Here is a 16,183-nt window from a genome sequence, read left to right on the forward strand (position 1 = left end):
TTTCAATGCTAATTTTCTAATCTATACATGTAAATTTCTTGAGGTTAAGAACACAAAATAAAATTCCCAGCTAGTCTTTGTTGGTCCCAGATCTCATCTTAAATTTGAGGCTGAACTGCCAGATATCTCAATGTTTATTTTCTTTCCTTAGAAAGTACACCTTGTGCTTATTTACTTGTACTTCCTGTATACATTCATTGGAGAATTTGCCATCAACTCCAATATAATGTATAATTTTTGTTTTTCTGTCTTACAGAAATTACACCCGTTTCAGCACCTCTGTGTTTAATTATGTCCCTTTCATTGATGGTTACTGGCATCACTGAAGGTTTCTTATTGTAAAAGGAAGATTCCTGTCCACTGCCATCACATTCTTTATCTAAATGAAGGACTGCTGTAAAGTTAAAGACTCAATAAAATTGGCTAGACTTCCTTACGCAACTTTTCCCCATTTAGCATAAAATTAGCAAAAAAATAGCCAATTGTGTTATAATTTGGATTAGACTGCATATTATTGTCTCTGAATGATCAGAACTGGACTCATTTAAAGGGGTCTCACTTGTTAAGATGCCAGATGAAAGTTTCATGCCAATGCTTTACTCGAACCCTAAACTAAAATATTAACCTCCCAATTTACTGATTTCTAAAAAGAATCCATGTTTGCATCTTGCTTGTTTTACAAAACCCACTACTCATTTATTGCAATTCTCTTGCTCCTGTAACTCATCAAATAGTCATAGATCCCTGTAAGTACAATGCAAACAAAGTCAATGTTCAAATCTCCAGGCGGCCTGGAGAACAAATGATCATTTCATGTTTCGGACAAATATCCCTCAAGCAGAGGAATGTCTCTGTAGATGCTTTTGGATATTTAATGTCCACGCTCTATCTGCAAAGTCTGTTGCTAGGCCAAAAAAGAGAGAAAGAAAAAGGACAGACATGATCAGGCAGAGAATCTAAACAGTGCCTTTATGTGTCCAGGGTGAGAACAAATGAGGCACTCTCAATCTGTCTCTCCATCTATCCTCACCCTTGGCCCAACTTCCCCACAGAAGGGACATTTCCCTCCTTTAAAAAGCACAGCTCATCATAATACAAGAATTTGCATTGTACAGGGAAAACGGCAACAGATTATCTATGGCAACAGAGCTTTGCACACAAGGATATTTTCTTTTCCTCCACAGAGGAACACAATTGCTGCCAGTGTCACTGGGTCACATTTTTTCCGGTTCCTGGTTAATGGGCTGTAGAGATGGTTAGCACGTACGATTAGTTTTAATCTTCTACATTTGACTGGGTGAGAAAAGGCATTGAATTTATTTCAACACATCGGTGAGGTTTGCATGCTGTCCTGAAAATGAAGCAAACATTTCATTTTCCTTTTAACTTTTATTTTAGGGTGGCTATGAATTTTTCAACAAGTACATAAAGAAATAATGCAAACTAATTCAAGTAAAATACTTTTAGCTTTTTTATTCAACATTTTATTGAACATTTCAGAAGTAAATTCACAGAAAAACATTTTTTGTGTAGAAAAGAACACAAGAATATTTTATAATGTTTAAGTGACAATGACATTTGGACACATTAGCTAGTGTACTTCATGTTAGTTTTAGATTCTGTAATTATTGCAGTGAATTTCACTTTACTGTTGGAACTGAGGGAAATGCATCAGAATATTTGAAAGCTTTACAGCAGGACTGTCAAATGCACCTTAGATAAAAAGTAATATTTATTCATACAGTAAATGTGTCTTTATATTGCAATTTTCTGACTTTGATTCATGCTGATGGAAATGTGCTGTTCATAAATAGATGATTCACACCAGCAATCTTCCAGTTAAGCAATCAAAGCACATTGGTGGTATGGTGTCACACAAGACTTTGATATATTACTGTTGAAAAAGAAAAAGCTCTACTATAACTTAAGTGAACTCTGTGCTAAATTGTGAAGAACTTCCTTCAATGTGTGCATTTTTTCCTTCATGTGTTTCAGAGTTTAATCTAGATTAAGAATAGAAAGTACAGAAACTGAAATAGTTACTCTACCCGCTTTAAATACTTTAAATGGCACATGGACTTCACGTAAAGTGCTGAAGTAGTGAAATAATGTTTAAGGTGTTCACTTTACCTGGAACACATTGTAAATACTCTAGATCAGTAGTTCCAGTGGGTCGGTATCTCAGTGTTACAAATCACTCAGTGTGCAGTCTTAAAAACCTTTTACAGAACAAACTATACAAGAAAAAATGGTGAAATGCATTTTTGATGTAAAAGCTAGAAAAGATGTTTAAAAAAATAAATTACATTTTATATTGAATGTTAATGCCATAAGTTCTTTAAATTATGCATCTGTGTAGCTAGCATACAAAGTTTAGGAATCACAGCTCTAGATTCATGAATCTCAAACTGCAAAAGTAGTAACACTTAGTACAGTAATAACAATGAATACCTTTAAGAATAATAACTCAATAAATTAATCTGCCTTTAATTTTCTCAAAAAAAAAAAAAAAAAACATCTGGTAAATAACTGGGACAACAGCAAGCAAGGAATAAATATTTTTCGGCTATTAATGCTGTGGTCTATTTACCTATGAAGTCGAAACCTGGATCTGGGTATAACATCAAACCCAGCTAATCATGTTCTAGTTCCAAGTTTAAAAAGCAGATGCGTTGCTCAGAACTCAGGCTACTTATTACCGACATGAGTTACCACCATATCAAATTTTTGCATTTTTGTCAAAAGTGGTAACATGTTGTCTAGAAGAGGCTGCCCAGTATTATGTGTTTATAATACTTAACAGATACAGTTTTTCTTACTGCTGCTACCACTAAATATTGAGGCCAGGGTTTGTGTTTTTCTTGAAATTATGACTTTCAGGACCATTTTATGATTTTTTTGTTTACTTGAAAATGCCTCCACCTATTATGTAGTGTCATTGGATACAATTTTGTGTATTTGTTTGATAAATCATAAACTGAACAAGTCAAATCTGGTTGTGTTACTGTTGGCACAACCTGACTTTGTATTTACTGATTAGTATTTATTAGCACAGATCATAAAAAGTGCTGCTCTAGCTGGAGATCCTATTCCAAACACATCTGCCTGACACTGTTGGTATTGAAAGATCAGGACAGAGTCAAAATTATACAAATATATCTTCAAAACAAATACAACCAAATACTAAACCTGGGGTTTCATTTGGGGGAAAAAAAATACATTTTAAAAATGATTTATAGCTTTGTTCAAAACATTATGGCTGTTTAATTTACTCCCTACATACTTAATTTAATAATCACACTGCAGACTTCAGCTAGTTTAGATGCAAAACAATGTTCCATCAAGAGCAGTGCAAGCTGTGCTTATTTCTACTGTAGATATTTTTTATGACCTTCCAAAGTTGGATTTTTTTTTTTTTTTACACATCAAGTTAATTTTACAAATGAAACCCAACTTTTGACAACTTAAGATGTCTGAACCATTGATATAAACATACTGACTACAAAAATATAAATAGTGATGCAAAATACAAAGATTTCTTATTAATTCTACATGTAAAAAATGTTATGAATTTAGATTCAGTAGAACACCACATAATGTCAAATAACTTCCCAAAAAGAATAATCCACAGTTTGCACTGCCAGACAAACACTGACAGACATAATGCAGTGCATTTCAACAGTTAGAATCGTTATGAACATTTCTTGTACCGTCAAACTGGACTGTCAGAGAAGCACAAAGTCTCCAGCTGTGGTGACGGTTCTGCGTGATTCCCTAATAAAGGGCCATTCCCGCTTCTCTGTGCTCAGACCCGCCGACAGGTCATAATCTGCGCTGCGACCTTGCAAAAAAGTAAACAGCGGATATTTCTCCTTCATTGACGGCTCCAGCAACTGGAACAAAAAACAGAGCAGCAACTTTTATTTTGTATTTCTACTCCAAAGAAAGTGTCTTTATGCAAATTGAATTAATTTTAATGGTAAAATAAGTAGATTAAACACAACAGATATAGGCAGGAACAGGGCTTTTGAAACAGCTGTACAGCATATTGACTGGATGACAATTCAATTAGATTTGTGGCTAAATGCTGCCACCTACTGCTCAACTAATGTAGGACTAGCAAAACTAGAATTTTTTTTCCAACAAAACCCCCATCAAAAACCATATCTGGAAAATTACCAATACAATTACTTCACTAATTAAGTTATTTCAAGGTGTTCTGAGTTAGGTTTCTTTACCTTGGACACTTCTTCCCTGATTCTCTCATAATCTTGAGCACTTCTAGAATAGAAACCAATAGTGCAGCTTGGATCCATCTTGCTGAAAGGCATCTTCTTTGGTGAGGGGCAATGGTATGACTAGCAAAATTAAAACAATAAAACAAAATAGAGGGAAAATTAAAAATCTAAAGACAATCAAAATGAAGTAAATATTCATGCCTCTCTAGAATATAAACAAATACAATCTTCATCACTTAAAAAAAATATTTAAAAAAATCTTGATCTGCACCGTGTATGCATTTTAATCTTGCCTATTGCAATGTTGTATGGTACAGCATCAAAGTTTACAAAAACATCACTGAAAAGTACATTTGTCCAAGTAACTTACAGAAATTAAACTCATATTCCTCACACTTTTCTTCTACACTTAAGACAAATACATCCTAGTATTTATTTTTAAAAAAAGAATCAGTGCTTTAAATGAGGCAGTATTATGCATTTTCCAGGCATATAGTGCTATTTTAGAACATAATTACATAACTGTTACTTAAAATAAATTTTACTTCATGATTTAATGTCTTGAAATTGAGTCTTTGTTTAAAACTCTTGCTCCTTCTGAAACTCAGCCTCCTGGAAATTAATCTTTCAGTTTTTACCAGCATTGCACTGAGAAGTAGCTTGAATAATTAGCTCAACAGATGTGCAGTTTCACCAGGTGTGCTAGATAGCCTGATGGAGCTGAGTGGGGGAGTCGCAGGGAAGTGCTGCTCTGTGGCGGAAGCTCAGAAGCTTGGAGCTGCGCTTGAAGGTGGAGCTACGTCCCACCAAGCTTTTTGGTTACCATGGGAGATTAAATTATTTCTCAAACGTGTATCAAAGAATCAATGCAACATTGAAGGTATATTCTTGATGTGGGAGTAATATTAAAATATTATGTAGAGCTAAAAAAGATGACATAATATTGCCCCTTTAATATCCATCACGCAAAAATGTATCCAGAACATGGGTTAAAATTGCTACACCACTTCAGTGATTCATTCTTTAAATGAATCGCTGAATCTCTAAGCACCAAATGCATTCTCAATCAACTGTCATTGTATCAACCTTCCAGACCACTTAGATCTGTTTCTGGTCAACTCTCCATCTCCAGAAACAAAACCAGACAGAGGGGCAAGATTCAGATTCTATCCTCCTCTAATCTGGAATAAACATTAGGAAAACTGCAAACCAGCTGCAGTTCTTTTAGACCAACCTGGGTTTCCTCAACATTTCAGCAGAGCCACAGGCTGTTCAACATTATGCAATACTGTAATGATACAGCAGCCCATGTAAAATTAGCCCCAAACAAAGAAAAAAAAAAACATTTTTTACCAGTCTTATGCAATTTTCTACCATTTGAGGAAGTAAATTTGGGTTTTCATTTGCTTTAGACCATAAACAGTTGCCACAGAACCAAACACTTGAAATACACCACTCCATGTCTAATGAATCTATAAAATTTCAGTTAAATCTTCTAGAGCATGCATTTTCAGTATTTCTCTTAGGTGGCAGCTTCGCTTACCTGAGCAGCAAATAAATCAGCCAATACAGACTCAGTGATTGGGCTGAGTGCTGCTTTAAGACTCACACCTATAAGTACTCACAGAAACTATAAAATCCACATTTACTGGAGCCCTCAGTCAGCCAGTCTGTGTAATTTTACGTTACCTGAAGAGGGAAATCGCTGGTGCTGACATTCACAAAAGACTGACAGTAATGAGGGTCCATGTAAATCAAGCTGTCATCTGCAAGGACAAAACAAAAGACAAGTTATTCAAAAACATCAGATTATTACAGGGAAAAAAAAAAAAAAAAAAATTGTGCTTCTCCTCAATATCTATGCAGAGCAGCTCAAAGTCACCCGCCGGACCTACATGTTGGGGTTGTGTGCGTCAAATGTGCTTTCAAGAAGGCTGTTGCTTTTTAATATCCAGCAGGGTGGATTAAATTCTGCATAATCAGATGCGTTTGTACAAGCACATTTTTTACACCCGCAAGAAAAGAGCTTGTCATTTAATTTTTGTGTGGGGGAATTACTTTTACAAACACACAATTATATTCGACCGTTTTGCATATGATGAATGCAGTGCTGAGCTGTGCACTGGCAGGGAGAATGTATTGCTTGTCATTTAGACATCATCCAACACTGTATTTCAAATGGGTAAAATGTAAATGCGTAAATATTGACTGCCAAGATGTACAACTGAAGGTTTCTCCTGGCTGCTGAAGGTGATGAAGAGTGGCTCACTTTGGGCGCCCGGATGAAATTTAATGCATGCCGCCTATGGAAATCAATTATGGTTTACAACTTGGGAGGTTTACTTGTGATAAATGGGCGAGGTTTTGATGGGTCAGAGAGAATAAAGTAAGCCCCGCTTCACTCGGTTTCATCTCTACTCCTCTTAGTTTTTCTCATACAAACATGAATACATTAACTTACTTTGTCTCTACACATACAAAGGGTATATTATGCAAAAATAATTTGTTATTCACACCAACCTCTGCGTGAATGTATCTTTCTCCATTTTCCATTATGCTGGCACTGACCTTGAAATCCCACAAAGTAGCAGGCCTCCTTGAGCTTCCCTCCAATGATGCCTATGCAGTACTCCAGACGCAATAGCCTCTAAATGAGCAGAGAAGCACACATATGTCTGAATTAGAGCTCAAATGATTTCATTTTGTTCATTACATAATGCACTGGAATTAAATTAACTCTGGTGATGAACCAAGAAGTCAGCTTGTGACCCGAATAGGTCAATTTTCAGTTTGACTGGGTCTTACCACTGATCAGTGTTTAATGTTTTTTCTTACTTTGATGAAATAAAAGCAGAACAATCTCTAGATTATCTTTAAGTTGAACAGTAGAAAATGACTTTGTTGCCTGGTGACAGGTAAAAACTCTAATTGTGATTTTTTCTGCTGAGTGGATGCACCACACCACATTAACAACAACACTCTTCAGTATTAAAGTTGCTACAGAGGGAAGCAGATTTAAAGTTAAACATTTTCGATATTGTGGTGTTCTGAAACAAAGTCACAGGAAGCACAAAAGGCATAAAAATATATTTAAGAAATTGTTTGACAGATTTCATGATTTCTTTTTTCTAATATAATTAAAAACAAGTATTTTGACTAATGTTGATTTAAGTTTGTTTTTTTTTCCTTTTTAAGCAGAATTGACATAAATCAATATCGACAGGTCAGACCTTTACAAAATGAGACCTGAAATCATCCACAAAACTGATCTCTCAAATGTAAAACCGACATTCTAAATTTGCAATTTACAAACAATTACTGAACTTCTACGGCAAAATCACTTGGACTTAACATTAACCCTATGACGTCTATGAGATCTTAAAAAAAAAAAAAAAACCTACAGAAAAAATGGAATTACTCACTTTTGCAAAGTCAAAATACTCTGGGTTTGTCCTTTCTCCTCCGAGCCTCACAGGGATGAGGATGACGACAGCTTGGTTCTCTGGCAGTGTGGGGGTCGGTTGGCTTTTTTGTGCAACAGGAGGACTATCTGCTGCCTCACCAGAGGTTTCTCCTGCTTTCAGGGCCTTGTGGCAGTCCATGACATCCTCATTGTACACTAGAAAAGGTCAACAATACAAAAGTTCAATTGAGTTACGTCCGTTTTTAGAACTTGAGTCTATTGTATTTTTAAAAATATAATTTTAAGACATTAGGCTACTTTACATTCTCATCATTTTATCCATATGACAACTGTATGAACTGCATATTGTGCACTATTGGAGAATTTCATACCATTTTGTTGTTTGACACAAAAGCCACTTAAACCTTTTACAGATCTTGATTTTTCTTCAATAAACTCATTCATTTACAACATTTACAAAAGTGCTTTACTTATTCTCAGTCTATGAGGACCACCATAAGGTCAAATAATCATTGCCTAAATCAGAAAGTAGGTTAGAATGCGTCAGATGGAGTCGTTCTGAGCATTCGGGATCAGAAGGTAGCTTGATCATCCTAAGTGCAGACAGAGCCTTTGCAGACCTGCAAAAATGTATCCAATTCCTCTTTTCTGGAGTGAGTAGGAACCTTAAATTCTGTTTTACACATTTTTCTCTTAAATATCTTTTTTTTTTAAACAGTCATTATTCCATCCAGAAAGCATGTTAAGTATGTAGAATGGAAATAAATGTATTGTTAGACTCTTTAGAATTAGAAAAATATGCATCAACTGTTTCACCAAGGAAACAGTTCAGATTTGAATTTACAAACATAAAACACAAATCCCCTCCTCCCTCACAGAAGTTTTTTTCAGTTATTAAAGAAAAGTAATATTTTACAAATGCTGACTGATTTCCAAAAAAATTTAAAGCTTTTATGTTGTTTCTCACCGTGACTAGCACTAACAAAAAAAGCTACCAACTCACAAACAGCTATCTTCTGCTATTGAGAAGACAAACATGAATCAGCTGAGATAGAGGTTAAGAGGAGGTCGTGGCGGCATGTTATAGATTTGAAATGGATGCGATTGTTGTGGGGAATAGACACAGAGAGTCCTGTCCCCCACTTTTAGCAGCTGGAATCTCACAGCAGCAGAACGACAGAGGAATAAAAGAGCAGTCGACTTGGGCGCCGTGCCCAGTTTCCTGTACTATCAACGGCAGCATCATCTTTTATACCTGTGCAGTCCTGGGAGACGTAGACAGTTATACTCGCCAAGCCAGGCTCCATCGCTTCCTTGACAGCTTCCCTAAAACAAAAAGACAGGAAAAGTAGACAGAGGCAAGTAAGAAAAGGAGAGAAACTGAGGGTGAAAGCCAAGTTTACATTTAACAAAATATATGGGATATTATTACTTTTATGCTGAAAAGGGAGCATTATTTTGAATTGTGTTGAAGAATGTTTTGTCAACAGTAAACCTGCACATATGACAACAAAAAAGAGCCACAGCAAAACATGATCCTACTATAAGTTTATTTACAATCAATAACTGAAACTTATCACGACAACAATAAATAAAAATCCTTATGATTACAAATCTTACACAATAAAAGATAAATATAATAAATGCCAACCTCTAATGGATTTTATCTCCTCCAACATCTTTGTCTTGTTGTGGTTTCCTGATTGAAATGTTCATAATTTGTAAATGTCACTCATTCAAGGTGAGTTTTTAGGTTAGGTTGTGTTAACTTGACCTGGAGCATAGAATTATGCCATGCTCCATAAAAGTTGATACTTGGACATTTTTTTTAATAGTAACTTCAGAGTATTAGTATTTTAGCATGTTTAAAATAGTAGTTGTCTGCATAGTGCATACGTGAAGGTCAAACTTACTTCAAGATGTGTGCTACCATAGCTGGTCCATACCAGTCCCCTGCCTGTTTTCCAATCATCATTCCTAAACGGACCAGACTGTGCAGACCCAGTGGAGCTGAGGAGACGTCCGCAAACCAGGACACCAGATTTCTGTGGTCCATCTCCTTCAAATGTGCATCTGCTTCCTCTGCTGATCCCGACGCCTGGGCTTGAGGTGCAAGAGACTGTCTGCTTTCAGAAATCCTGGGGTTGCCCTGCAGAGAAGCGACAAGTCGCTTAGCTGCTGTGGTGGTCCGCGTTTCTACATCTAAGGGCTGGAGGGTGAGCGCCTCTGGCCAAGACCAGTCTGCAGAAAAATTAATGAATGAATAAGGTTGAGTCAGAATCCTCTAAGATTCTAATTATATCTAGTATAATTAGAAAAACAATTCCATGCATTTATGTTAATTACAAAATTCCTTGAGTTCCCCAAATTGTCTCTCTCAAATATCATTTACAATGCAAATAAAATGCATTTTATTCTGTAAACCTTTGCAGCTAATTAATTCAAATCAACCTCATAAATGCCGTATAAACTGTAGGTGTATTCTTTATTAAGGAGTTCCGTTTCTGTATAGTCAAAGTAATCTGGAGCCAACTTGTTAAAACTTTTACGACCCTAATTGTGACAACATTCTACATTACCCTGAGCTATACAACTGTTGATGAATACATTGCATTTTCCTCATGCAAGTAACTCTCAAACATTTCCTTATTCAGCTGTCTTTAAGATGGCATTTAAAGTGCACCTAAACTTGACAATATTGGGCAGAATCATTTAAAAAAATTTTTTTTAAAGAGTTCTCATTTTCTATTGTAAGCTGTTGTGCTCAATGTAAAGGAATTGATGTTTATTTTTGGCCAGGCCCTATCAACTGTGTAATAAGCCTGATCTTTCTACATTTCTAACCTCAGTTTTAGAGCATTAAAAAATATAAACTCATGAAGACCTTAAAAATAAGCCATCTTGGCTCAAGAAGCCTGAATTCTACTCATTTCAGAAACGGGTTAGTCATAACTCGGTTCAATTATGTTTGAGTGTCCCAGTATTTCACTTTAACACTACCTTAGCCTTACAAACAGGGTGGGAGATGAACATAGAGCGAATGGGAGTAGCTCAGGTAATAAAATAACTCAGAAGCAGTAACAAAATGACCTTGATTCAAAGTGAATCAAATTTAAAATTGATCCATTAATACCCTGAAATGGACTTTCATATCTTTATGGGGAAATGTTTTATTAGTGACAGATTTTAGAGCAAATTTTAAAAAAGAAAAGATTTTTAAATTACTTCATTAGTCAGTGAGACTGTAAAGAATATAAGGAATTCTCTAGTTATAATACTTCTCCAGCCCAATCCCATTTCTCTACTCATTGGTACTTATTTCAGGAAATTGTTAAAATATTAAACTGAGAAATATGACACTGATCAGTTCTATCTAATCCAACCTATGAAGACATGCATTACTTATTATGCATGCAAGCGTCATCTACACAGTTCTGCAACAGATTGTGTTATACTTTTAAAGGAAAATGTATGGTAGTCAAATGAAACAGCCTTAATGCATTTAAAAAACATTTCGATTTCTCTGACATCAACAAGCCATTTATGATTAAAAACCCTCCAAACTGAAAGACTGAACTGAAAAAACTCTGGGCAGAAGAGTTGAGAAAAAGAATAGAAACAATATCATACGAGTAATATAAATTTCTAAAAATCGTAATGTCTTATTAAAAAAAAGACACTTTGGAACAGTTAATTGTGGATTACATTGCTTACAGCTGCATTAGAAAATGTCATGTTTTGAGGGCTGTAATGTCATTCCCCTTATTCCACAAAATATACAGACACCAGTGCAGCACTCAACCTGCAGGGTTTCCCCCAGAAAACTTGCTAAGCCCGGTGGTCGGGGAACCAAGGCGGCCCACCATGTTTTTGTATTAAAAGATGTTAAGTTGACAGGAAAAGTAAAAGTATTACTGGATAATTATATGTTACTTGAAAATGTCGCCAGTGGAACACCATTTAAACCCACAACTAGTCTTAAAAAAACTAATCAAAAAATACAATTAAAATGTATATCAACTATTTGCACTCCTGTTTAATCCAAATTAAGTCAGAGGCTCCCTCAGGCTCCCCAGGGCTTCAGGGGCCCATAAATGCTAATATTTTAACACAGACCACAGATACATAAATGTAACATTTGTTTATTGACATTATCAATGCTGCTAAATTTGATTTAATGGTTTCAGCATACATAAATTAAAATATTTTAAATTATTTAACATTTAAATTTAAGAAGGTAAGGAACTAGCAAGTTTACTTTGTAAAAGTTCAAAGAACAATCTTAACAGTTAGATTGTTTTGTTACCATAGCTACAATCTGATGCTGTGAGTTTAATCTTTGAGTTTGAGCTCTGTTCGTTCAAATACAAATTAGTAAACTTATTTATAAACTTATTACTTATATAAACTTATTTATAAGTTATTGCTTTTTAGGTTGTTCAACTAAACTACTCCCCCTCTCCCTAACACAGTAGCTGTTAGAGGTGGTGATGTTTTTAGCAGGAAGAGGGGCCCCTAGGTCAAATTCTGCTGCAGGCCTCATACAGCATAGGACCGACCCTGCATGATTAGTCAAATCCGCTGCACTGCGCTCAGAGATGCGCAACAAACGGGGAATTTAATGTAATGCTGCTAATGTGGGTTTAGTAGCTCTTCAATTTCTGTCTATTGCGTTTTTAATAAGGGGCCACAGAAGCTGTTCTGGCTGCTCAAATTTGTTGCTCGAGTTTTTCTGATCTCCGCGCGCCTCAACTCCGGCTGACTAAATAGACAAAGTATTCGATACGGTTTGATGCATCGTATAACGGGAAAATTATACTAAAAATAATGATAAAATGATATAAACCCAGCGTGAAGCGCGACTACGAGGAGAGCGCGAAAGCTCCTCACCGGCTGAACCTGCATGACGAGGTTAGCGCTGGTTCGTTAACCCGGCCAACCGGGACCATACATAAACTTTACAGGGAAGACAGAGCCACACGCTGGGCAGCGTGTTGAGATGTAAAGGCCGCATAATGTTTTGTCCACAAATATAAATCATTCTCACCGCTCGCTCAACGCGCACCTCTGAAAGCCTGACTACAAGTTATTTCTGTGGTTCACATAGAGCTGCACAACCAGAGCTAACGCGGTTCCTTTTAAACTCTTACCTTGATGTTCTCCATTACATAATAATTTCTCACTGGCAGTTGGTGTAAATATCCATACAAGTCAGCCTGTGTCCAGTTTGAGTGAAAAGAGGAGAGTGGGATCCGCGCTGAGATAACTTGAGATAAAGCAGCAGCAGCGCGGGAGGCAACGCACAGAGGCGCGAGCTGTGTGATTGGTCCGCTCCCAACTTTAAATGTATAAACTATAAACCTTTTAGAAATAAATTTGCTCCGCAAGTGAAACTCTCAGAACACCAGAGACGCTTGCAATCCGGCTTTAAGATAAAAGGAAAAAAAAGTGACCCCTTCCCCCTCCAATTGTTAATTTTTCTAAAAATAAAAGCAACACTTAGCCTGGGGGGGTCTAGTAAAGCATGGTGGGCCGCCAGGCTTATAATACACTGGGGGAAACCCTGCAACCCTATAGAAATATAAGACTGAGAGTTAAAAATTATGTTTAAGGGGTGAAATGTGCTTCAGACTAAATCTAGCTTTCAGTTTCAGGTTGAGACTGATGAAAAAACAATCTTAGTTCCTGCTTTTAACATTAAAACCATGTAAAAGTGTCAGACTTTAGTCAACTTAGGACTTTTATTTAAAAAAAAAAAGAAAAACGACATTTATCTAGTTAAAATGTCAAGCGATCAAGCTTAACTGTTTTTAATTTTTCCACTCACCTCTGCCCAAGACATGCAGAACAAGAGCTTGAGCCATCATCATCTGCCCAACCCTCAGCATGCAGCCCCAGCCACAGTCTGAGGTCAGAGTGCTGCCTGGCAGCGGAGGGAAATCTTCCCGGTACGTTAGCCACAAACGAGATGCAAAATCTTTTCGGAAAGCCTCTACGTTCCCCATGACGAGGTTCTCAGAGAATTCATGCCAGTCTTCAGAGGGACAGTCGTCATCTTAGGAAAAACAATTATCAAAAGATTATGTTTTAGATGACTGCAATAAATATCAAAATCAGTGTAAGTTTATGTAATTTATGATATTGTGTAACTTACCTTCTGCCTTAAAATGATAGCACTTCCCCAGAAGAAACGCTGGGGAGTTTCTACTGAATGGAGTCTTGGATTTAAGTGCCCAACCTAGAATACATAATGAACAGAACATATATCAGGGCTTGGCTAATTTACTTTGAAAGAGACTCTAAAAGATTGTATTTACTCAGCTAAGTGAGAAACCTGCTTTATATCTGCCACTCTGTGACTGTAGTTTCATGCTACCTACCTGCTAAAGTCATTTCATCCAACTTAAAAGTTTGTAAGCACTCTATTTTGAGTTGAATTCATGTCAACAGGAACAGAAAAACTGTTAAACTAAAGTTGCAATTATTCCCAGGAAAAGATCTCAACTATTTTCAGTAGTGACTCAACCACAGCATGCTCCAAGAATTATATTTAGGTGCTTTTTTGTGAAGTTTCTTTCAGTCACAGTGAAGCTGCTACAAAAACCAAGCTTTTGACTTTTGTCATATCGAATAACTCGTTTCAGCAAGTGATGAGATACTGCCGTTTTCTGTAAAAAATAAAATACGTCTTAAATTCAGCCTGGTTGGACTGCCTTGGTACACGAATCATGTAAATTCATAACCAAGTGATGAATTTACACTTACAACTGCATGTCTCAACTACTCAGAATTTTTGAGAAAAAGAAATTTGGGATCTTAGTGAGAAATCTCAATTAGCACTGTATTCATAAAACAGAAGAATATTTCAGAACTTCATGAAATATAAAATAAGACATATAATTTGCAGCACAGGACTACTACATAGATGCATACAAGCATTGTACTACATCAGTCTGCGAGCCTGCAGAAAATCACTTACTGTACTTCACATTGTGCCACATTGACATGAACTTTGTCTTCAATTTTTCCACCTCGTCGCTCCCTTTGTTCGCCATTTGGACCAGCGAGGGAAAGCACCCATGCCCACACAGCAACGCCAACCTGACCTTTGTGCAAGGCAACAAACATACACACAGCATTAAGCTGGGGTATCACTTCACTTCGAAGTACTACATAAACTGACAGCTTGCAGAAAACACATACCTCAACGATTCATCAATATAATGATGTTCTCTTGTCACAGACGCGCTGCATTGCTGTCTTCAAGTTCAAACATGGTATGGTGTCATAAAACATGCAACATTTCCTTCATAGCCCGTTTAAACTACTTAGGGATCTCCTGAGAGTAGCACTGTTCACGCTTTAAGGAAGCTGTAAAATCAGGTGATCTCGCGGTTTTTCGTGGAGCGGGGACGAGAGTTGGCTCGATTTACATACCAGGGCAGCCCAACCAGGCGGAGTTTAAGACGCTTTCAGTTTAATAGTTCAGTTTCAATCAAATATTTTGACATTTATTTTTTAACAAAATAACCGCCATATTCTGTTAAAAGCATATAGTGAATGTAATGTTTTCGCTCTACGTCAGTATAAGTAGTATTAAAGAGGACGTATTCAGCTAGGAGTAACTAGTCGGTACTCAGGGGCCAGCATCCTGCGTGGTTTAGTTCTCTCCCTAGTTTAACACACCTGGATCAAATGATGGCTCATTAGAGGCTTAAGAAAAACTCTGACATACTGAAATGGTTGTAACTACCACCAGGGAGAAAACTAAAACATGCAGGATGCCGGCCCTCCAGGACTGACTTTAAAAATAACAGCAGTCCCAAATTTACATGTAAGCTAAGGTCCCCCTGGTTCCACATTTTAAAAATAAAGTCTCTGAGAAATTGTAAATTTCTTGTTTGTGGTAACTTCCACATACATCTACAAAGACTGCATGAAAAATATATTATAAGTCATTTGGCTTGTGCTTCATCTTATCATTGTGCAATGTGTACAGTCAATTTGCACATACTGCTTTTTCTCTTACAAATCAAGAAATGGTAAGGTACCTAGAAGAAGATGTATTAAAAAGTGCAAATTTCACCAGCATATATCAATACCAGATAGAGAAAAGTCAAGAAATACTAGTTTTATGATTAACCCTCCTTCTTAAATTACTCCTTACATCTTAATTTATGTCACATTCCAAGCAATATTAAGAGGAGATGCTCAATAACTGTCAGCGGCTAGCGCTATGTGGACAAAATATATATAACTAGATCATCTGCTTGCGTCAAACGGCTAAAAAAGGCAATAACAACTGAACATCCTGTTCCACAGTCATTAATCAGCCATATTAAATCATTCATGAAGACTTTAAAGAGAAGAAAAGACAAAGTTTTTCATAAAAAAGGGGAGATTCACTGAAAGGACAAAATCCTCACCAAAGAGTTGGGAAATACTTTGTAATGAACTTATACGATAACTTTTCATGACTCACATATAGTCAAAAAATTTACAAACATCAATGAAATACATA

General features: G+C 36.5%; 1 protein-coding gene across 2 annotated transcripts; it reads right to left on the reverse strand.

Moving 5' to 3' along the window:
* Positions 1 to 1,460: 1,460 nt before the first annotated feature.
* On the reverse strand, positions 1,461 to 15,046 carry atg4c (autophagy related 4C, cysteine peptidase). Of its 2 annotated transcripts, none has more exons than XM_028028605.1 (11): positions 14,866 to 15,046; positions 14,642 to 14,768; positions 13,817 to 13,900; positions 13,490 to 13,717; positions 9,576 to 9,903; positions 8,918 to 8,988; positions 7,661 to 7,857; positions 6,759 to 6,885; positions 5,928 to 6,004; positions 4,239 to 4,358; positions 1,461 to 3,893 (listed from the first exon to the last, which is right to left on the reverse strand). In XM_028028605.1, the coding sequence occupies exons 2-11, from the start codon at positions 14,715 to 14,717 to the stop codon at positions 3,726 to 3,728; spliced, it is 1,476 nt and encodes a 491-aa protein (XP_027884406.1). In that variant the 5' UTR covers positions 14,718 to 14,768; positions 14,866 to 15,046; the 3' UTR covers positions 1,461 to 3,725. The 2 variants fall into 2 exon arrangements, with proteins under 2 accessions (XP_027884406.1, XP_027884407.1); XM_028028606.1 differs by having other exon boundaries at positions 3,726 to 3,893; positions 6,807 to 6,885; positions 14,866 to 15,045.
* Between the last annotated feature and the right edge of the window lie 1,137 nt (positions 15,047 to 16,183).

Source organism: Xiphophorus couchianus, chromosome 9 (assembly GCF_001444195.1).
Source record: "Xiphophorus couchianus chromosome 9, X_couchianus-1.0, whole genome shotgun sequence".
Taxonomy (NCBI): Eukaryota; Metazoa; Chordata; class Actinopteri; order Cyprinodontiformes; family Poeciliidae; genus Xiphophorus; species Xiphophorus couchianus.

Bases quoted from the DNA above. Each gene is read 5' to 3' on its own strand.
- atg4c (XM_028028605.1), bottom strand. From the start codon at position 14,717: ATGGCGAACAAAGGGAGCGACGAGGTGGAAAAATTGAAGACAAAGTTC. The intron at 13,901-14,641 runs GTAAGTGATTTT...TATGTATTCTAG, and splicing joins GTGGCACAATGTGAAGTACA to GTTGGGCACTTAAATCCAAG. The intron at 4,359-5,927 runs GTAACGTAAAAT...TAATTTTGCTAG, and splicing joins CCAGCGATTTCCCTCTTCAG to TCATACCATTGCCCCTCACC.